Here is a 25,000-nt window from a genome sequence, read left to right as displayed (position 1 = left end):
TCTCCTAGAATCTCCTCCATGCCCTTGAGACTGTGCAGGGAGACACAGCAAACCTTCTGGCAATGACATGTATTGATGTGCCATCCTGGAGAAGTTGGACTACCTGTGCAACCTCTGTAGGGTCCAGGTATCGCCTCATGCTACCAGTAGTGACGCTGACTGTAGCCAAATGCAAAACTAGTGAAGAAACAGTCAGAAAAGATGAGGAGGGAAAAATGTCAGTGGCCTCCACCTGTTAAACCATTCCTGTTTTGGGGGTCATCTCATTGTTGCCCCTCTAGTGCATCTGTTGTTAATTTCATTAACACTACAGCAGCTGAAACTGATTAACAACCCCCTCTGCTACTTAACTGACCAGATTAATATCCCATAAGTTTCATTGACTTTATGCTATACTCTGATTAAAAAGTGTTCTTTTAATTCTTTTGAGCAGTATATATATATGTGTATATGTATGTATATACATGTGTATATATATATATGTATATGTATGTATATATATCTATATCTATACTAATAAAAGGCAAAGTCCTCACTCACTCACTGACTTATCACTAATTCTCCAACTTCCTGTGTAGGTAGAAGGCTGAAATTTGGCAGGTCATTCCTTACAGCTTACTTACAAAAGTTGGGCTGGTTTAATTTCGAAATTCTACGTGTAATGGTCATAACTAGAAGCTATTTTTCTCCATTTACTGTAATGGAGTTGAGCTCGAAAGTCGTGGGGGGCAGAGTTTCGTGTGACATCATCACGCCTCCCACGTAATCACGTAGTACGTAGAAAACTAGGAAGAGCTCCAAAAACCGCTGAAGAAAACATACATTATATAATTAAGAAGGCAGCGAAACAATTAGAAGCGAGCGAGTGACATATAAAACCATATTCAGCAGCTCACGTGAACTGACGCAGTGCGCAGATAAAAAGCAACAGTTCCAAAGAGTGCTGAATAAAAACCGAATTACACTGCTACGCTCAAATATACAAACCACAAGCCGTGGCGCAATAGTAGAGGCTTCGCCTCTAGTGCCGGCTTCCGTGGTTCGATTCCCGAGAGGGGATGCACTAAGTATGTACGCGCGCTTCTCGATACATTTTAGCCTCGCATCCCCTTGGTTTGAGAAGTATGAAAAAATATGCGGTTAACGCAGAAAGACAGATCACCAATTGAAGCTTTATGAATAATGAATACTTTATTCACGATCAATGATTGTTTTGGTAAAGCCATACTCCGTGTATTCATTAGATGAATGGTAAAAAATTAAGAGCGACGGGAGGATGACTTATTGAGACACGCAGGCAAAACCACAGTAGCACGCGGGTCGATGTACTGTAGTGCGCGTCAACTCTATCTGAATTGCGCGATCACATTTGAAAAAATATCTTTTCAAGTTCTATTTAGTCCATATGTGTCAAACTCAAGGCCCGCAGGCCACATCCTGCCCGCCGTGTAATTATATCCGCCCATGAGATCATTTTATATATTATTGTTATTAATGGCTCGGGGATATGAAGCGCTGGTAACACAATAAACTACAGATCCCATAATGCAGCACTTCAGCTGCCTTGCCGAACACTTACCGCGTAATCAAGTCTAGCTTATGATGCTGCAAGTTATTGCGAAGCTAGCCCACACGATGCCGAAGAGAAAAGGTGATTCTGAACATAGAGCCTTTAAAAACCGATGGGAGGCTGAGTATATGTTTACTGACATTGCCGGTAAACCGGTGTGTCTCATTTGTGGAGCTAATGTGGCTGTAATTACAGAATTTAATCTAAGATGGCACTATGAGACAAAACATCAAGATAACCTGAAAGACCTGAATGCAATGCACAAGATACAGAAAGCAGAAGAGTTAAAGAAGAATCTGACACTTCAGCACACGTTTTTACCCGTGCAAAATCACAAAGCGATTTCAAGTGAAGCTACTTTTATGGGAGACACAAATGCACCAGTGCAACTTGCCCCACTTTCCCTGTTGCCAAGTAATGTTGAACCAAGTCGACACTACGGTGTTCCCAAATACGCACTTTGCTCATAAACTGAGCGCACTGCCAAATACACCATTGTTTTTCTTGTGAAATTCCCAATAAGTTTGATGTGTCACATGACCCTCTTCCTATTGAAAAAACAAAAGTTGGATCCAAAATGGCCGAATACCAAATGGCCACCATGGTCACCACCCATCTTGAAAAGTTTCCCCCTTCACATATACTAATGTGCCACAAACAGGAAGTTAATATCACCAACCATTCCCTTTTTATTAAGGTGTATCCATATAAATGTATATATATATATACCTATATATATATATATATATATATATATATATATATATATATATATCTATACTAATAAAAGGCAAAGCCCTCACTCACTCACTCACTCACTCACTGACTCATCACTAATTCTCCAACTTCCCGTGTGGGTGGAAGGCTGAAATTTGGCAGGTTCATTCCTTACAGCTTCCTTACAAAAGTTGGGCAGGTTTTATATCGAAATTCTACGCGTAATGGTCATAACTGGAAGCAGTTTTCTCCATTTACTGTAATGGAGATGAGCTTCAACGCCGTGGGGGGAGTTTAGTGTGACATCATCACGCCTCCCACGTAATCACGCAGTACATAGAAAACCAGGAAGACCTCAAAAGCGCTGAAGAAAACATGCATTATATAATTGAGAAGGCAGCTAAACAATAAGAAGCGGCGAAAGTGACATATACAACCATATTCATGAGTTCTGCTACTGAAACAAAGCACGATGTAAACCTACACTTTAAATTAAGTTCATAGACAGGCTGCGCTGGCGTTTGTAATTTAGTGCCTGCCCATATAAGGCCGTCCGTCAGCGGCAATCCAATAGCAAACTGCCACGGGTAAATATTCACGGGTGAAGGACTGTGCTTATGGAGAGGAAGATGAGATGGTCAGGGTGGTGGTTGACACAAACTCAGCAAACTGCGAGAGAAAGTTTTAAGTGCCAGGACTAAGGTAACATTAAATACAGCCATGGACATAGCACGAGATGGCACCAGCACAGCTGGGAACCTTCGATGCATGTACACCGAGTGGCTCACGTGAACTGCGCGAGTGCACAGATAAAAGCAACAGTTCCAAAGAGCTGAACAAAACCGAATTACACAATTGAAAAGGCAGCCAAAAATATGAAGCGTCTCATACATACAAGCATATTCATAAATCCAACTACTGCGGAAACAAAGCACACGTTGGAAAAAGTCAATGTCCCGCTAAAGGAAGACAGTGTAAAAAAAACCCGTGCATGCAGTGTGTCAGGTCTCAGATAAAGAAGAAGACGAGCTGTTTATTGATGCAGTAAGAAACGAATCGATGAATGAAACCTGTCATCTTTACAACGATTGACAAACACGGAATGTAACTTGAACACAACACATCCTACAAATACGAACCTGATTGAAAGAAATAATGATAATCAAATCCTTGATGACAGCAACACTCAGTAACACTCACAAAACAAATACTGTATATTGACAGTCATGTTACGTTATTTTTAAAATGTTCCCTTTTCTTTTTCTAGCTTTTTAACACACTACGTCTCCGCTGCGATACGCGGGTATATATATATGTATATATATAACCCGATCTACATACTCGAATAATGGATACTTTATTCGCCATCAATGATTGTTTTGGTAAAGCCATACTCAGTGTATTCATTAGATGAACGGTAAAAAAGTAAGGGCAAGGGGAGGATGACTTATTGAGGCATGCAGGCTGTAGTGCGTCAACTCTATCTGAATTGCGCGATCACATTTGAAAAATATATCTTTTCAAGTTCTATTTAGTCCATATGTGTCAAACTCAAGGGCGGGCCACATCCGCCCGGCGTAATTATATCCGCCCGCGAGATCATTTTATATACTGTATTATTGTTATTAAAGCCGGTATATGAAGCGCTGGTAACACAATAAACTACAGATCCCATAATGCAGCGCTTCAGCTGCCTTGCCAACAGTTACGCGTTAATCAAGTCTACCTTAAGATGCTGCAAGTTATTGCGAAGCTAGCTCACACGATGCTGAAGAGAAAAGTTGATTCTGAAAATAGAGCCTTTAAAACCGATGGGAGGCTGAGTATATGTTTACTGAACCCGTGTGTCTCATTTGTGGAGCTAATGTGGCTGTAATTACAGAATTTAATCTAAGACGGCACTATAAAACAAAACATCAGGGTAACCTGAAAGACCTGAATGCAATGCAGAAGATACAGAAAGCAGAAGAATTAAATAAGAATCTGACACTTCAGCGGACGTTTTACCGTGCACAATCACAAAGTGATTTCAATTGAAGCTGCTTTTATGGGAGACACAACCACTTGCCCCACTTTCCCTGTTACCAAGTAATGTTAAACCAAGTCGTCACTACGGTGTTCCCAAATCGCACTTTGCTGATAAACTGAGCGCACTGAGTTTGCACGGCGCTTTGGTGACTTTGAAGAACAAAAAGTCCGTCTACATGCGGCTCGAACCTTGTGCATGTTTGGTAGCACATATCTGTGTGAGAAGCTCTTCTCAGTGATAAAGACTAACAAAACAGCACACAGGAGTCGCCTCACTGATGAGCACCTGCAATCCATCCTGAGAATCTCCACAACACAGAACCTCACACCAAACAGAAACGAACCTGTTGCCAAAAAGATGCCAGGCGTCCAGCTCTAAAATGACATATGAGCAAAGACAACTGAATGATTTGATTTGTTATTGCTGAAAGGAACACATTTTATTTATATTTCTAGGTTTTGTTATGCAGCATGTTCATATTTGAATTTGTATAATTTTGACAGGATATATTTTTATGGAGAGCAAAATCTTTTGGGATATTTAAAATCTAAGTTTATTTTTATATATAAAATTACATAAGAGTAAAGAAATTTGAATGTTTGTTCTTTTAATGTTTACTTTATTTCTAACTTGTATAATTTAGACAGGATATATTTTTATGGAGAGCAAAATATTATAAGTTGTTTAAGGTTTGAGTTGATTTATTCAGGAATAATATTCCTGTCTGTTTTACCATTCCTACCAAAGATATTTCTGTCGACTAAATAAAAATTCCTTCTATTTAAAATTTAAATAGAACTTGAACAAATCGATAGTTCATAATATCCACGCAGACTTGCACGTAAGAGCTGGAGTCATCCGTTTTAACAAACAGCGTATTGCACTGATACTGAAATAGCTGTGTGTGTATATATGTAGATATGTATGTATATATATGTTTATATATATGTGTGTGTGTATGTATATATATATATGTATTTGTGTGTATATATGTGTGTATGTATATGTATATATATATAGATATGTATATATATATGTTTGTGTGTGTGTGTAAATATATATATATATATATATATATATATATATATATATGACAACAACACTCATCACTCACAACAGTGACAAAACAATTACATTGACAATCATGTTACGTTATTTTCAAAATGTTTCCTTTTCTTTTCATTGCTTCTTTAACACACTACTTCTCCGCTGCGAAGCGCGGGTATTTTGCTAGTATACTAATAAAAGGCAAAGCCCTCACTCACTCACTCATCACTAATTCTGCAACTTCCCATGTAGGTAGAAGGCTGAAATTTGGCAGGCTCATTCCTTACAGCTTACTTACAAAAGTTGGGCAGGTTTCATTTCGAAATTCTACGCCTAATGGTCATAACTGGAAGGTATTTTCCTCCATTAACTGTAATGGAGTTGAGCTGGAATGACGTGGGGGCGGAGTTTCGTGTGACATCATCACGCCTCTCACGTAATCACGTGAACTGACTGTCAACGCAGTGCGTAGAAAAGCAGGAAGACCTCCAATAAGCGCTTAAGAAAACATGCATTATATAATTGAGAAGGCAGCGAAACAATAAGAAGCGAGCGAGTGACATATACTACCATATTCATGACTGCTGCTACCTCGGAAAGAAAGCAAGGTGTAAACCTAAACTTTAAATTAAGTTCATAGACAGGCTACCGCTGGCGTTTCACATGCCCACAGGTAATGCGGGATACAAGTTTAATGAGAGGACGAGGATATAAACGAGTTTTGATCACTTTATAACTAAGTTAAAATTGTAGGTGAAGGGGTGTGCTTATGCAAATTCCGAGAGACTGTGTTTGTGGGGGATTGACGGTTAAGGCGGGTGGGGGAGTCACGTCATCATCTCCCCTCCCATTCACCTCATTTGGCTCTGAGCTGAGCTCTGCAGCTAACGCCGTCTTCCGAAGCAACACGTCAGACTGCCACCAAATACTCACAGAAAAATCCACAAGTTAATACACACGCTGTCTCTATAGAGTTTCTCCACACTGAATCCTCCAGGCACTACTTACAAAAGGTTACATTGACAATCGTGTTACGTTATTTTTAAAATCTTTCCTTTTCTTAGCACAAGCACAGCTGAGAAGCTTCATGCATGTGCTCCATAACGCGTTAAAAATAATGCATTTAATCACACTTTGCATTACAAGCAAAGGGGAGCTTTATCAATGCATGATTTCCTGGTACACGATTACACTGATCAGCATCCCGATTCATTTTACCCTCGCACCACCTTAGTTTGAGAAGAAGTATGAAAAAAATATGAGGTTAACACAGAAAAACAGATCACCAATTCAAGCTTTATGAATAATCGATTCGCCATCAATAATTGTTTTGGTAAAGCCATCCTCCTTCCATTTTATAATTTTTCCGCCACTAGCCGTGATTAAATGAACGGTAAGTAAAGTAAGAGCAAAGCGAGGGTGACTTATTTAGGCAGGCATATATATGACAGCAACACTCATGACAATGTCAATCATGTTACGTTATTATTAAAATGTTTCCTTTTCTTTTTCATTACTTCTTTAACACACTACTTCTCCGCTGCGAGGGGCAGGTATTTTGATATATATATATATTAATGACCTCCAAAGAGCGCTGAGACTTTTGATATCATGAACGTGTCTGCAAAAACTGTGGTCTCCTGCCCTGCAAAAGTCGAGCAGCCAGCGCGCGTGCATAGCTGTGCCGCCTTTGAGACGCTGACTGCGCTTCTGCCTTAAGTCAAAGTGAGCACTTTTAATTTTTTTCATCCTCCCCCTGCGCTATAGCCCAGACAAGTGCAAACACGGGACCCCTTTTCTACACCACGGCAAAATAATATTAAGGCGATTCACACTTTCTTTTGCACGATACGATTATGAGGTTCTCACCCGGATTATGAAGACACGCACACGAGTAGAGGACTGACAGTGCCATCACAGCCGATTAATGGCGAGGACGTCTCACCAGTCTACACAAAACCCATCGTGACTGTCCTCAAAAGGCGATCATAACGTCAGCGAACACATCTCTCTATACTATATAAAAGAAAAAGGCAACTTTCCTTTCTTTACACCTTTTTCCTTTTATCCCAAACCAAAGCCTTTCTCGCTTAACACTGCAGAGGACACAAAACTAATTTTCTTTAAATGCCGGTAAGGCACATTACCAGAGGCACAAATTTGAACGTTCACATAGAAAATGTAATTTCTATACCACAGCCGTCGTGTAGCGCCTTTCAAAAGGGATCTACTACCGAGAAATGATCCATATATATTTTAGCTGCTGTTAGTTACTTACCTGTTGTGTTACACAGTCTTTAAAATGTAGTTTACCAAACCACTCCAGTAGTGCTCAATGTACCTGTACTTCTTAAAACGTTAATGTTTTACTGTTTAATAACTTATAGACTATATTTTATTATTTCTCCCTTGCACTCAGTGACCAAAGCTATACACACACACATATATATAAAAGCTATACACACAAGTATATGTATGTGTATATATATGTATGTATGTGTATATATGTATGTATGTGTATATATATATATATATATATATATAATATATATATATATATGTATATATATATGTATATATATATATGTATATATATATATATGTATATGTATATATATATGTATATATTTATATATATATGTATATATATATGTATATATTTATATGTATATATGTATATATATGTATATATATGTATATATATATATATATATATATATATATATATATATATATATATATATATATATATATATATATATATATATATATATATATATATATATATATGTATATATATATATATATATATATATGTATATATATATATATATATATATGTATATATATGTATATATATATATATATATATATATATATATATATATATATATGTATATATATATGTATATATATGTATATGTGAAAAGCAGTGTATATGGTGAAAAGTTACTTTTAAAGTGACACTGGCATTTAATTTTAGATAGTACTAAATGCTTCTGTTTTTATGTGACTGTTTATTAATATTGATTTTTTTTTTTAATAGTGAACATGGTGAGCAGCCTGCATTACAAGCATGAGGCTAGAGTAGGTAGTCTGGTTAATTTGTTTTACAGAGCTGCATTTTGAGATGATCATGGAAATTATTTGGATAGATATGGGTAATTCATATTTACAATGGTTTCTTATGTACCATCAAATACCACGTCATCTTACCCCTTCATATTCCTGCTTACACTTTAAAGAGGATGATTACTTTGCACTTTGATTTTTTGTTTTCTTTTCTGTCACATTGTTCCAGACAGGTTACTGGTATTTAATGGAAAAAAATGTACTACAATGATTAGTTGTAGCATCATATTTCAGCTAGTCTTATCATTTATATATTTCATTTTTATTTTTATTAAGAACGTCTCCTGGGATTGGGGCTTGAAGAAAGACGTAAGGAATATGGAAATTATGTGCCACTGGAGAAAATTCCTTCTTGGAGGAAAAGTGAGAAAAGTAAGTAATATTTAGTACAATAGTACAGTAATTCTTTTCCAATTACATGTGCTTGAGGCAAAAAAATCAAACTAGTTAATTCAAGCTAAAAAGTCTAACAACGTAACATTTTTACTGTTACATGCTCGTATGTTTTTTATTATTTTATTTATGTGATTTTTTTTTTTTGTTTACTTCTATCCACTGGACTTCTCCTCTCTTACAGTGGAGTGGTTTTAACTTAAAATGCCCCCTTTTATGTTTGTAAAAGGCATTATATAAGTTATGATAGACTAAGGCCCCATGGAATCTATTTTATTTTTTCACAAATTCCGTTTTATTTTATTTTTTTAATTGTTAACCAAGAATTTAGCCTAAAATTGACTATATTTTACATGGAGTAGTAATTGATTCTTTACTTATTATATATTATAGTATAGTTTAGTTGCTAGTGTTCTTTTTAATGAATTTTTGTAATAAGAATGTGTAAGAATCATGGTATTTATAATCTTTGACTAAATACAAAACTTAACAGATGCTCACACTACAGACCTGCCAGCAGTAATCTATAACTGGGCTACTCATATTTGTATTACAGTTGTGGAAGCCAGCCCGGACACAGACAGGCAGACACCGGTGGTTCGAACACCAACACACGTTTTATTATACATTTATGTACAAGTGATACAGCACACAACACAGTAGTCCCGTAGTCTCACCCCCAAAGTTCAGGCCTCATAACAATGCCTCTCTTCAGGTCCGCCTTCACTCCTCTCCTTCCGAGCTCTCTTTCTTCCTTCCGACTCTAGCCATCGAATGGAGGGAGGTGGCACCTTTTAAACCCACCCGGACGTGCTCCAAGTGCCTCCCAATGAGCTGCTGCCAGCACTCCCTGGTGTGGCGGAAGTGCCACTATCTGAGCCCCCCCCACTTGATTTTAATCACGGGTCTTTTCGGAGGGGTCTCCCTTATCTTTTATGGGGCCGATTTCACTTACCTCCCCCACCATACCGCTCCAGCTGAAGGATCCAGCATTGCATCGTTCCGTCCACTCATGCAGCAACTTCACGGACGTGACTGCCTGCCTCTCCAGCTTCTGTAATTCCTCTCGGATGGCACGTATCACCTGTGAAAGCGACTCTGCGGGCTGAAGGCACTCCTCCAGCTCGCGCAGAGCTGCCGGCAAGCACAGAAAGTCAGCCGACGGAGGACTTACCTGTCAATCAGTCTCACACGCCAGCCGTTTCCTGTGGGGCCACTCCTCCGACCCAATCGGGTCCGTCCCCGGCTCGGGATGGATATTCCTTGGTCCCACCTCCATCCAATCATCGGCGGGCACACAAGACACACCGTTCAAACCCTTGCTTGTCTCGGGGAGGGACTTCCGGTCTGCGGCCATCTTTCTTCCCCTCCTCCTTGTGCGTTGACGAGCCTCCGGGCAGCTCTTGAGCCCCAAACTTCCACCAAGGTCCAGGCCTCAACAAAATGCCTCAGTCTCTTCAGGCCGCCTCCTTTCCTCTCCTCCCGAGCTCCGTCCTTCTCTGCTCCTGACTCAAGCCACTGAACGGAGGGAGGCGGCCCCTTTTATAATCCCCACCCGGACGTGCTCCAGGTGCCTCCCGATAATCTTCTGCTGGCACTCCCCAGTGTGGCAGAAGTACCGGCTGCACACCCGGAAGCACTCCGGGTGTCCCTGGTCTTCTTCCCCCCAGCACTTCTGGGTGAGTCCTTAGTGCTGAGAACCAGGGCTCCCCAGGCAGCTGGGCACCCCCATGCGGTGACCATGGGCCCATATAGGATTGAGCTTCCAAGCTCCATTCCCGTGGTCCCCATAGCCATGAGGGTGGTTGCCCCCTCGTGGTCTGGAGGAGGCGTAATCCTTCCTCCGGTCCTTCCAGGCTTCCTGCCTGGGTACTGCCCCCAGGCGCTTGCCACACAGTATATTAAGTATGGGTTAAGCTGTAGGCAGAACAGAGTTATGGTACTTCCTAAATGTTTAGGTTATTACAAACCACAAACACCCACTAATTTGTTTTACATTTTAGAGAAATATTAGCTTTGGTTCTGAGTAAAGAGCAGTCTGTTAGAAAATCTTTTCCTACTGTAGGTTTGGCCTTTAGGCTGTTTTTGCTGGCGGCTTGTTAGACAGTTACCTGGTTTTAAATTTATCCTCTCATCTTTTAACAACAGGATTAAGAATTGTAAGTTTGTTAGTATCATGCAGCTTTTCTGAGCCTGTTAGAGCATTTTCCTTTTAAACCATGTGATATATCCTCTTGGGCTCTGTGCTGTTTTTCAGCACAATATCCACTTAATTTCTTAGTTTTTAGTTTCTTCTGGAATTGGTTGTATCGCCAATAGGTCGGTTATTTGTAAATATGTTTTGGGAGTAAAGAAATTTGTTATTAAAGTGACAGTCAAGATTCATCTAAGTTGTTTCAGAACCAATATGTTCTTGAAGTTTGAAAATGACATTTACAGCACCATGTATTCATTACTTTTATTCCATTGTTAGATGTTCATAAAAATGAAATGTTTTAATTTAGAGTTAATTTAGAGAAAAGCAAATTCATTTGTACACTTCAGCAGAGGAGGCACAAAGTGGTTTATCTTCAGTGCACTGATTTGCCCTTGCTGGTATATTGACATAGTGCAAGTTGGGAGAATGTGAAGACCAGTATCTGTCTCAGCTGGGGTGTGAGGCAATTTGGAATTTTACCAAATACTTATACCTCTTTGGGAATGGGGAGGGGGATGCTTTGCAATTGAAGATAATCATGTGGAGACAATTATGGTAAACATATAAAAAAAAATTATATAAAAAGCAAAAATCTAATAACAATACATACTCTGTGTATCATCACCACATATTAGTTTGTTTAGTCTGACTAGGATTAATATTTTAATTAATACTTAGTTCATCGATATTTCTTTTTTTGGAGGACCGATTTCTTGCTTGGCTTTAATGAAATCTAGTTTTGTAAATGCAGTAAACAAGGGAATAATTTAGTTTACGCAATGAAATGCAATTCATAGCATACAGCAGCTAGTATCATAAAAAAACAGAGCAATCATCTAGTTTCACTGCAACTGCATTGGCTGAAAGTGCTGGCTTTAACAGGAAATATAACAATCAGAAAGATTAATAAGGCCTGCTATGAAGTATCGTGACATTCTTGGTGAAGAAGCCTAAATGATACACATAAGTGATTAATCTAAAGTCTTATTTACACTCTTCAGTGAAATTCTGACTTGCCTGTGTGGCACTGAATACTGCCAGTAGTATAATATCAGCAAGCAGTGAATAAATATCACACATTACACAGCACATGCAGTATTAGATGATATCATAAAATACGTAAAATGGAAAAAAAAAAAACCAAAACAAACAAATAAGTATGATATAATCTGTGTCAAGCAATAATGTGCCAGTACTAAACATTTTTTTTCATGTGTTTTGTTACATAAATGCAAGAAGTAACTACAAACACTTTAGCAAACATCGTTTGTCAGCATGGCGCTGACATATTGTGTTGTCATTTATGTGTATTAGGCTGATTTTAATGTAATTTACCCATGAATTTCAAGTCAAAAGTTAAGCATGTGAAGCTGAAAGTTTTGTAAATGAGTTTGTTTGAAATGTGAATTGGAATTTTATTTAAATTGCTTGCATGCTTACATGGTAGGTAGCATGTCTGTGTTTAATAACAAATACTTATGTCAGAACAACCATTTAGGTATTTTCCATTCACTTGAATGTATTCTGTTCTGTTAATTACTTAAAAAGCATATAAATGTATAGCATTTATATGGGCTGTGAATGTCTGTAATTTTTATTTTGCTTGCTTTGAGAAATATGCTAGTACAACTGTCCAAAGAGCAAAACAGAGAAGTATTTGTACTGCTTTGGAGAAAAAGTTATTTTGAAGCCTACCTAGAATTTAACTTAACATGCTTTAATTTGCGGATGGGTCGGTTTAGGGTTGACATTTCCTACTCTGTACTAGTGATGTTCTATGGAAGAGCATTAAGGACACAGTAAGGAATAAATAATTTATTTTACAGGACTGATTCAAGTGAAAAGTTAACTTAAATGTAACAAGCCTTAGAGGTGCTAGTCTAAGCTTGTTATCCTGAGTGCTGTTAAGTCTCTCTGCTTTAACTGTCATCTTCCAAACTCCCTGTTTTTCTCACCCTCCTTCTTTTCCAGATAATTTTTAATGGTATTGATAAAAATCACAATACACAAGTGATATTTTTCAATCCAATTTTCCTTCCATGAAAGTTCTGGCATCATCATCCTCTTAAGGTGTACATTTCTTTATAATAAATATTAGCCCAAAGAGGCAAATGTTTACAGAGAAGCCAGCCTAGAATGATGTAAGCATAATGGGAACTAAAAACACATTTCACTATAATGAATATCCACAGACAAAGTTACATTGTGAGATTGATTGCAGCAGTCTGCGAATATGTTTGAAATAAGCTGAAAAGAGAGTGCAAACAAGCTTTTTTGGTGTGTTGACAGTATTATCTAGTATTGATGATACTTTTTTGAGAGATATTCTTGATAAAGTGAAGTATCCTATACAGAAAAGAAATTAATTTGCATATTCTCTATACTGAAAATCTTTTTCTAGCGAAATAATTTCAGTAAAGAATGCAATATGTCCATTGTATTAGTACATTTTTACAACTTAACATGTCTGGCAAAAAAAAATAGCTGTTCAAAGCTCAGTTGCTTTACATTTTTAAAAAAACGATAGGTTTTAAAACCCTTTCATATTTATGTTCTTGGAGCTTGCAAAGCTATAAGCCAAGAATATCACTTGATCTGTCGAGGCCTTCTTGAGAGATTTCTGCATTGTTTCAGTCTTGCATTTAGGTGATACCGGTTTGGTAGCAGTATGGCGGAGACATGTACAACTGAAAGCACTTCTTATAACAGCCAAGCCACTTATTTTATTCACTCATTACTGTCTTTGAGCAAGGAAGATGAAAATCCTCTTAAGCTTTTTCTAGCTTATTTCTGGTTAAATTGCAGTGTCTTTCTATTATAGATGTAACAGTGTGAAGTTTGGGTTGTTGTGAATTTGTCTTTATGCACATGATGATTTATATTAAAAGATAAACAAATGTGTTCAAAAGCAGGATTGGTGTTCTTAAATGAAACTCACAGGCAATATGTAATTTATGTACTAAAATATTACAAAACATTAACATTGCTAAGATGAGGTTGTTCTTAACATTCATAACATTGTGTTCTCAGAAAAAAAAATCCTCACGTAGTTTGAAATTTGTTTTGTAAATATTGTCAGGTAAAGAATCAATCGACAGAGCTTTACTGTGGAATTTTCAATATAGAGCTGAACCTGTCATGAGAAGTTAAATTATTCTGCTTCCTAAGATTCTAGCAGTAGAAAATCCATTATTAGATTGATATCAACATATGGAAAACCTTATAGCTTTGCATAGAAATGTATGTCATGTATGTTTTATCAGGTGTGTGCCGACAGTGGGATTCACTTAATATAAAATCAAATCTGTGACTCCCATTGCAGACATTTTCTTGTTTTGTAACATTTTAATTACTGGGTAGACAATTTCAAGCCATAAGTTAAGTTTTCTGCAGGACATACATGTGGAAGATGCCCTGTAAATATAAATGCCTTCATCTATTCTTTTCCAGTGCATTTTTTTCCATTGTATCAACAGATCCTCACTAATCTATCATTATTATGACTTTAATCTTTAAATGGCTGGAACTTTTTTTTTTTTTTTGTCCAACTGATTAGTACTATCATAAACACACTATGGCAAATTATGGATTCCAGATCTTGCTTTAAAGAGATGCAATTATTTAAGTGTTTAGAGGCAACTGCTTCCATACTTGCCAGCCATACCATTTCAAAGACTTAATTTAGAGCAGATTTTAATATTGAGCACCTACACTGTGTCTTGGTACCAAATGTTGCAGCATTTACTATGTTCACATTTAAAATGAGTCATGCTAGTTTTCAAAGTGTGTGAAACCTAAATAAGTTGAATTAGTATAATAGCCATCACTTATCTCTTCTTCTGCACTAATCCACAGCCAAGACAAAAACACATATTGCTAATTTGGCCAGCAGCAGCATTCTGTTTTCTACTATACCAGAACGGACTTTTGAAGGGGTTTGAGGATTGCCATTCTCCCATGAGTTCTCACTTATCTGTGCTCCAATATTCTGTAGTCAAAAAGGAACTTGCAGTGTTATTTCTGAGTCACAAGTTTGACTGACAGCTTAGGTCTAGTCTTCACTAAACTATAACAGAATTTTCCTGGAGTCTAAAGTATTACCACCCCCCTAGCTGGAGTGCATCCTCTATATTAAAACACATTCATTTGCCATTACCAACATGTTCTAGTCCAGAGGTTCTCTCCTTATCTTTCAAACTTATTACACTTCTCAAGGTAGAGGGTACCAACATTGACAGCAGCACAAAGGAGTTAATGCCATGCAGTTTTGTCATGTCACTTTTCTATAGCTTTGTAGGTCCAGCTTGTAGCCTTTATGAATGAAATTATGTGTCTTTTTTCCCCTTTGTGTTCTTTGGCCTAACTGTACACTCTATAGTTTACTTAGAAAATGATTTCTGCTGCAATGAGCAATCTTTCTCTTATGTGCCACTCTAATAAAGGTGAATCAAAGACAGTAATGAATTGTTTCGAATGGAAAGTTGCTTTCATGGCTTTGTGCAGGCATAAGCAGCAAAGGCAATTTTGTTCTTGGGCATGAATAAAACATTTAATTTTTGTCTTCATGCGCATATATTTAGTTGAGCTAAATTAACCCTCATTACTTAATATGCATCTTTCTTTGATTGGTTTACAAAGTGCAACTTGTGGATATCTCTAAATATTTAATGAATATTTGTTACCTTGAGGTGCGTGGCTGTGAAACCAGTGGGAATTTATTTCCTAATTAGACTCATCTGCATATGGCATTGGAGCCTGATTAACATACTCCATTAGACGTCCCTTATTAACACTGCTTCCAGCCTTCGAGGTTTGTTAATGTAAAGCAGAAGTAACATTTTTTGGGGTTAATGGACACATTACATGTTATGCATGTGCCTACTCTGCAGAATTTAGTTGGTGAACAGTATTATCATTCTTCTTTTTTCCCCCCAAGAGGTTTAAACATAACTTTGTGATAGTTACGCACAATGAAGTATATAACAAGTTTAATCTTTAAGAAGTTTTGAATACATTAGCCAACATTGACTCCAAAAGCATTTCCTTTGTTAAAACGTAATTAAAGGTGAATGTCTGCCTACGTAACTCTTATATGCAGGTCTGAGAACAGTTGTATCTAGATAAATAAAACATGATAATATCAAAAATTACTCCTCTGTGAAAGAAGAAAAGAACATTAAAGGGATTAACTTCAGGTGCTGCTTCAATAAAACTTTGTGCAATGTACATACCACATGCATTAAATGGGCAAAGATGCAGTGGGTACTGACACCTGGGCATTGTAGCTTTGTTCATAAGTTTTTAGAAAATTTAATTTAATTTGCTTTTTTAATTCTGTGAAGGGGTAAGCCTTTGCTTGAGAGCTGGTATCTGTCATTTACTTTATAGTAGCATCTGAATTCTTCACTTATATATGGATTGCTACTACAGTCAAATGTATAATCTGTCCACAGACAAGGAAGATGCAGAGGACTCCTCCCTGCAGGCGAATGTTCTTAGTGAAAAAGTATCTCTCTACAAAGGAGACATCACCCTTTTGGAAATTGATGCCATCGTTAATGCTGGTAAGTTATTTTATTTATTTATTATGTAATAACTTGCTTTGGATGTGACTTTATGTATCAAGTGTTTTTGCTACATTATAATTTTACAGTCTGTGCTTAAGACTTAAATCAGTAGGGTATATATTTTGATCAGTCACTCTAGCATTCTCAGGAATCTCTTGAATAATTGCTTTCCTGATTACCTAGAATTAACTCAAAAAGTGATAATTTTACACAGTCAAAGGAAATTGGAATAACCAGTTGATTTCATTCTGTTTTGTGCCATATTTTATATGTGTGAAGTGACACTGAGTTTGGACAGTTAAGGACAGAATTGGAACACTGCAGAAGTTAGACATGTCATAACTTTTTAGGAATGAAGGGAAGTCAAAATGATTGTGCTTTGGCTAATAGTTGGTAAAATTGGACACTTCTAGTACAAAATGTATGTAGTTATGTGTAAATCTTTAATCTCAAAATACAGTTTACTATTTTTTATTCACTGTGAATTGAAAGATATTTTTTAAAATACCTTTTTTTGAGAGATTAGTGAATCCTGTTTTCCTTTTGTACTTTCGTTAATATTTTTCATGCAACCTACTTTAAGTTTGGTTAGATAGTGCAGAATAACCCACAGAATGTAGAGAGGTCTTTCTCTCCCTTTCTCTCTCACTTTCATTTAAGGCGTTGAGTGCATTCTTTCCTTTCAAATGACTTAGTGACCATATCTTCTTGACTCTGCTTATTTTGACATCTGACTTCACCATGCCATTTCACTTTCATGTTAGTGCTGGTATGCTTCCATCATTCCATATTCTCTCTATCTTCTTGTTGCTTTAAACCTGTTGACAGCAGCAGCTTTGTAAAGACTGGCTGAAACTCTTTGGCTTATCGAGTTGTTCATTACTAGTAATAGGTTCCCAAAATTAGTTGCTTTATTTAGGTAGCTTTTCCACTGAAAGAAGGTAACTGGTTCTCCTGGAAAAAAGATTATTTCAAGATGTTCACTGTTTTAGACATAGACAGCACTAATTGTCTGGAGTTTTTTTTTAGTATCTTTTGTTAGCTCATGCAGGATATAGCAGTATTTAAAGCAATTTATGCATGTAAATAAAAACTTACTCATTCTCATAACCCATCTAAGACGAAAATTCCAAAAGGCTAACTCATCCTTTGAAATCTAGAAAATGGGAAGTGGTCTAAGGATAATAAAGTGGTAGCTCTAGTACAAATTGAAGAACCTAATTAGCTGATTCACTGGAAAAAATGCATTGTCCTTTGTATCCATTTGCCACCTGCTTATACCATTTTATCTGATGATTCACTAACTTCATGTGGCTTCATTCAGCCACCTGTGACAGAGGAGGCAAACATAACTTGAGAAATTTATTGATGTGGTGAAAAAAAAAAGTATTCTTAAGAGGCATTAGCTCTCTTTTAATGGCTGTTTGAACTTGTGGAAAATATGGGATCTGTTGGGCAATCGGTATCTATATATATATAATTCACTAAGGCAAGACAACCATGGAAAGCACGCCGGAAGGGGCGTGGATTCACTAAGCCGACAACTGAGACACCTATGGCGCACGCAGGACAGAGCCACGCCCACCAACTCGGACGCGACGACACAGAAAAACCGGCGTCATGTATATTCGTCTGTCGTAGAGGTCACATGCAGCTCCGATCCATGTTGACTGTTAATGGAGGCATGTTTCTCGCGGAAGTGAGTCGCTATATGCGGCTTGTAAAACTGTTTGCGAGGGGTAATCCATGGGATCCTTAAAACGTTCCTTTACAACTGAGGTTAAAACACAATGAAGTGAGCAGTCTTTAAAAAATGAGTTTTCGGTTACGACGCACGACCGCATGCACTATAGCAAACTGTTTTACACGCTACATACAGCAATTCGCATCCGCGACAAACATGCGTCTTCTTAGATACTCCTGCACTTTGTACACACCCCTCTCCCACTGTGGTCGGGTGTCTTGGTGGATTATATATAGAAAGGCAGCCAAAACCGCACAGAGCAATGAAAAGTCTATGTGAGTCACAGGTGCATCTAGACTGTACAAAGATGACAACGACTTGAGTGACGAGTTGGAGGTGGGCACATGAGCAGGCAGTGTATACTGAACGAGAAATCAGCAGACTAGCATGACGGAGGGAGCGGAGTGGATGTCCTTCTCCTCTCCTCCCGTTCCACCCTGAGCCCGCGACGGTCGATTGTGTGTTGGTTCGTTCGTGCATTGGTTAAAACCCAATGAAGGAAGCAGTCTTTAAAAACCAATAAGCCCTGTGCCTCTGTTTCATTACCGTCTCACCTGCTTCACCAATGCAGGCCCCGCAACAAGCGATCCGGCAGCGTCATTCCCATGACCCGCCGGGCAGCCACCCGGGTAACCAAAGTCTTTGGGTTCAGGGGGGAGTATGGTTACAAAGCTGAAACTTAAAGGAATTGACTGAAGGGCACCACCAGGTGTGGAGCCTTTCACTTCATTTGACTCAACACAGGAAACCTCACCTGGCCCGGACACGGACAGGATTGGCAGATTGATAGCTCTTTCTCGATTCTGTGGGTGGTGGTGCATGGCAGTTCTTAGTTGGTGGAGCGATTTGGCTGGTTATTTCCAAACGAAGCGAAACTCCCGCCTGCTAAATAGTTACACGACCCAACAGCGGTCGGCGTCCAAATTCTTAGAGGGACAAGTGGCTTTCAGCCACGTGAGATTGAGCATTAACAGGTCTGAGATGCACTTGTATGTCTGGTACTGCACGCGCACTACACTGAATGGATCAACGTGTGTCTTCCCGGCGCGGGGAGGCGTGGGTAAGCCGTTGAACCCCATTCGTGATGGAGACCGTGGCTTCCAATTGTTCCCCATGAACGAGAAATTCCCAGTACGTGCGTGTCATACGCTCGCACTGATTACGTCCCTGCCCTTTGTAAAGCCCCCCATGGTCATGTGACTTGGTGGATTATATATAAAAAAAAGCAGCCGGAACCGCAAAGAACAATGAAAAATCAACGTGGAAACCGACTGAGGCGGTGTTTGGAAAATTAACAGCCAACGTGACTCTCAGGTGCGTGTGGACTGTACACAGACGAAAGCGACTCAGGTAGGGAGTTGGGGACGGGCACATAAGTGGGCGGTGCGTACTGAACGAGCGCCGTTCAACCCCGTCCTTCGCTTTGGAAGGAGAAAGCGCGGCAGCGCTCCTCTGGTTTTCAGTCACGGAACAATTGTATGTTGGTTCGTAGCGTGCATTGTTGCAATGTTACTTTTCTTGGTGGTTTATTAAATTACGGATTTTTCAAATGTTTATTTTTTCCTCTGTGCTTAAAAATCATTTAAAAAGCGGCCTGATTATGCGGCGTATGCTACGCCGCGGGTTGGCTAGTACATTTTAAATACCTTTAGATGATTTACCATGCAGCCTCATGGGTATTTCTAGCATCTGTCTTTTAGATTTTCAGCATGTATTACGTGTACCAAATTGCTTGATTTAATGTCCCAAAACAGAACTTTAATTAAACAATAGTTTACAGTTGTTATATAATTTATGTAGTCAAGCTTGCTTTCTTAATCTTTAGAGACTTTTAAAAGGTTTAATAGATACTTTTTGTTTATCAACTGTGTTATCTTTTATATCATGACCAGCCATGCCCTTTTCCCATTTATACAGCTTGTCCTTTCATATTAGCTGCAATTGCTTGTTCTTCACCTGAGGTCTTCTGTTAGCTTTTTTGTGGTCTTTATAAATACCAGACACTTTTTACGTTTTTGACCCTATGTAGATCGGTAAGCATACTTCTATCTCGTATATTATAAAATAATTTTTTTTAGATTTTTTTTCCAGGGATCTGTCTGAAATCCACAGATGAGCTAAAAATTGTAAGGATAGCAAAAACTGAGAAGGCAATTTAAAAATTTCACTGGTTGAACACTTGAAACCATTCATTTAATTTAGGAAAGTAGAAAGTTCTACATAAAGGCAAAATAAACATTAATTACAGTATAAATACAATATAGGTGACCCTTACTTACAGGAACCACCTCATTCTTTGTTAATGTAACATGCTCATCATCCAGTGAAAGGCAACTAAAATGTTAGGTCGTATTGTAAAAACTGTCAAATAAAAGTAATAGGGTATGTTTTGTCTCAGGGTGTGTAATCTGTTAATGAGACCATATCTGGATTATTGTATAATTTTTGGTCACTACAAATAAGATCTAGCATCTATAAAAGTTGTGCAGCTAAGTGCATCCTGTTGCTAAATGCATAATTTGCACTCATAGGCTAAGGGAGTTAAATTATTAAAATTTAGAAGAATGGGTGCAGACGTAATCCAGGTCTTCAGAAATCTTAAAAGCATTAATAAAATGGGTGTTCCAGAATTCTTTTGGTAAAGGGTAAATGTTGTACTTAGGATAGCTGAGGAAATTTTGGAAAGTGCTTTGGACTCAGAAGCTAGGAAGTATATCTTCATATAGAAAGTTGTGGAAATCTATAACAGCCTGTTAAGTCATTTCATTGAAACAGAAACTCTGATCATTTTTAACAAGTATCTGGATGAGATATTAGTATAATTTAGCTGGTAGTTAACCAGATTGGTATGATGGGCTCAATGGTCTCCTTCCCTTTATCAAACTAATTATGCTGTTATTGTTTCATACCTAATAGGGAGCTGGTTCCAAATGCATCATCAAAACATCTTATTGTATACTGATTTACGCATGGACCTAAACATATGGCAAATATGTTTCATTGGAACACTGGTTCTTGTTAAATTTACTTGTACTGGATCCCTGTTTAAAACCGCGTGTTCCAGTTTTTTCCTTCAAACATTCAATTGGATTTGGTGGTTTGTGAGGCCACTACATTGATCTGAATATACTTAATGTTGCTGTGTTTTTAGGACTTGCCTAGTTTTGTGGTTTATAGCTTTATCTAGCTGAAGACCGTACTTTATAAATAGTTAGACTGCTACAATAAAGGAAAGTACTGTACTGGGTCTGCAATGATGTTGATGAAAATGCAACCCAGTCATAGCCCCAGCCTGCATTATTTAGTTTTTGCAATTTCTAAGCCATTGGCATGAATCAAGAGATTTTTTTCTCCTAAGGAGGTTTAGTGCTGCCCTCAATTCACACATAGATTAGAATGACCAAAGTTGTTAAATATGGATTTTTTCAGGACAGGGACACACTTTTTGTCTTAAAAGAACATATTTCTTTGGTTGATTTAGATTAATTAATTAATTAATTAATTAATTAGTTTGATTAGACCTGTTTAAAAGAATTGAATTTTGTCAATAGTAGAAGTAGCTAAGGCTACTGTATAAGAGTTCACTGCCCTTTCCAGAGCTGTTAAACAATTGCATTTAGTTAGCTCTGGATAGAAGATTCAGAATTCCATTGCTCTGGGCCTTTTCTTGGTCAGAAAGGAAATGTATATAAACGTGGCACTGTCTTTGTGTTGGTGGGGGAGTGAAGAATCCATGTTTTCTTTTAATGTTTATTTTCTAAATATACATTACAGGAATATCTACACTTTGTTTTAGATTTTCCTTTAATTTACAATGCTTTTGAGGAATTCTACATTATTCTCCATTTCTAATGACAGTCTTTTTTTGTTCATATGCCTTACCAAGAAAATAAATTTACAGTGTTTATGGTGGCCGAGTTGTGTGGAAATTGAGGTAGTTATGCTTGAAAAGAATTAAGTAACCGACACAGACTGTTGGATGTAGGAATTCTTGTAGTGACTTCCAGACAGAGATGATAAGCATGGACATTTGAGGCATGAGTTGAGTAAGTTTGCAGTTGTGTCTTCTCCATTGGGTGGTGGACAGTATGAATGTTTGCATCAATGTTTCTCACTGGAATTAATCTGCTGTGACATCATCTGACAAAAAAATTAAAATAGCATCTACAGATGCATTATCCTTGTTTGGAATTTGAGTTCAGAAGTCATTGTGTCCTTTATAGAAAGAGCATGGTGCTCCAGAGATTTGCTGGGGGTGTTTATTATTTTCATCAGACTGAATGTTTTGGGCAAGGAGCCTCAATGACTTGATTATAGTTGTGTTTGTTTATAAGGGTGCCAAATAGGAATGATTAGACTGTGATAATGACTTGTAGGTGTATCAAAATTAAGGATTGTTTGAAAAGTTAATTGCATAATAGGAGGAGGAGTTATTTTATTATTTTATTTTTTGCTTTTTGACTGACTCTGTGCTATTTTATTTCCTTAAAGTTTAAGTTGTCTGTTTAGCTGGGAAGTGTATAAGCTTAAAGTTTTGTTTACCTGCCTCTTACATTCTAGTTGTTTCACAATGTAAACTCTCACCATTTACTTTATTCTTGAAATGAGTGCACCTGATGCAGAGTACATTGATGTACTTTCTGATAATTTATTTTTCCTTGCTGTTTTTTTTTTTTTTAGAGAATAAGATCTTCTCTCTAAATCAAGATACATCAACTGGAGATTAGTGAGGTTTTTCTTGAGCATGGTGCAGAATCCTGTTGGTTGTTTTCAGGTTAATGTCCTTGGCAAACTGCTTAAAATGACCCTCTTGAGAACAATTGTTTGTCTGGAAGAGTTTATCAAGGGAACTTTCAGGCCCACTTTGGAGATTTAGTGTTGTAGTTTGACAAGGGTGGCTTAGTTTTTGGATCTTTTGAAGACTGTTGCTGGTTGATCTGTTTTTAAGTATATTTATCCCCCCTTTTCAGTAACACATCTGCTGCAGTCAGTATTTCACATTTTCTGTGTCTCTGACTGTGGTCCTTCTCTCTTGCTACATTCTGCTTGATTTACTGACCTCAGCTTGCCTCAACATCTCTTTCCTCCTGTCATCCATACTACCTTACCGAATCCTTTTTTAATCCATCTTCAACACTATCTATTGCTGGTCCCTCACAATGGGTAGTATAAAAAGATTCATGCTCTTCATGTGACCAGTGCTATCCTTGACCTGCAGTTTTGCTATCTTCAACAATTTTAATACATTTTCAAATGTCTATTTGCAAAATTTAAATAAAAATGTACATTAATTGCCTTTCCTGAGTTCATGCTTTTCATGCAAAATGTCAGTAAGAAATGCTTTCACCTTGACAGCTTCATGCTATGTAATTAATAATGCTTTAAGACCGTGAAGGGCGACCACTTTGTTTCTGTCCATGGTACTAAATATACAACTAGCCCCTTGCTGCCAGGCTTCACTGCTGTTGACCCGTCATCTCCTTTGACATTGGCGCTTTCCTCCTTCTTGAGTCACATCTTGAAATAATCAATCATCTTTCTGTGGAATGCATTTCACAGTGATCACTATAGCTAGGCATTTTCTCATACTAGTTATTAATATAGCAAACAATGGAAAATATTTCTTGAAGTATGTACATTACATTTTGGAAGAAAAACAGTGAATGTATATTTCTTCTGTTTTCTTCACACCTTTCCATACTAGAGTTAATTCACAGTGATTTGGTGGCCCTGTACTTGCTGGCACCAGCAAAGGTACCCTTATAACTGGATGTCCTCCTACCTCCTCAACACCCTGATCATAGACACATTATCTCTTCACTATTCTTTGAACCCATGCAATGTGGATTTATAGCATTTTAGAATGGAGGAAATACTCTGTGAGATAATTTAGATATTTATGCTTGGCTTCCCAATGTGTTATCTTTGTATTATTAATAATTCCACAAATTCTATCGTCCAGCTGTAAAATGGTAGATTCTGTGATTTTTGCACCTAAATGCAGCAGAAAGAGGCTTCACTAACATGTAACTCAGAACTGGTAATTCAAATCAAGAGTGAAAAAAGGCATAAGATATAGTCTGCATTGCATAATATCTAGTCATTTTGAAAAAGTAGATCTGAAACCACAGTTTACTCAGTAACTCAAAGCTTCATATTTTTTGCACCGTACCTAGTTTTCATAACAGTAAAAGACAGTGTCTTACAGTGTGTAGAAATGATTCTGGCAGTAGTGCCCAGCCTTTTGACCTGAAATAGAAGGGCTTGTTTTCTAACTGTTCCAGATGACAAATGCTGCTTGTGAATTCCTACAGATATTTGATTCTCTGAAAACCCGAGCTGATTTTATAATGAGTTTCAAATACAAAAAGAGGGAAATTCTGTGCAACAATTTAGAATACTGTTTGCCCATTAGACTGCAGTTATGCAGACTAAGACTAAACTAAGAACTTCTTGACATTATACCACCGACAAAGAAAAGTTAATAGGTTTGCCAATATATGGTATGATGGGAAATGCTATTTGTGTGATCTTCTATAAGAGGCTGGACTACACCTGTGAGATGAAAACTCTCCTTCATTTATTAAGGGTAGTAGAGTGCCAG

General features: G+C 37.6%; 1 protein-coding gene across 3 annotated transcripts in view; it reads left to right on the top strand.

Moving 5' to 3' along the window:
* Window positions 1-25,000, top strand: part of macrod2 (mono-ADP ribosylhydrolase 2) — a 1,287,980-nt gene that overhangs the window by 60,564 nt on the left and 1,202,416 nt on the right. For all 3 annotated transcript variants that reach the window (XM_039739038.1, XM_039739039.1, XM_039739037.1), the window contains exons 2-3: window positions 8,772-8,867; window positions 16,539-16,649. In XM_039739038.1, coding sequence (XP_039594972.1) covers window positions 8,772-8,867; window positions 16,539-16,649 — 207 coding nt within the window. The remainder of the gene's footprint in view (window positions 1-8,771; window positions 8,868-16,538; window positions 16,650-25,000) is intronic.

This window comes from Polypterus senegalus, chromosome 16 (genome assembly GCF_016835505.1).
Source record: "Polypterus senegalus isolate Bchr_013 chromosome 16, ASM1683550v1, whole genome shotgun sequence".
Taxonomy (NCBI): Eukaryota; Metazoa; Chordata; class Cladistia; order Polypteriformes; family Polypteridae; genus Polypterus; species Polypterus senegalus.
This window is presented reverse-complemented; position numbering and strand designations above follow the sequence as displayed.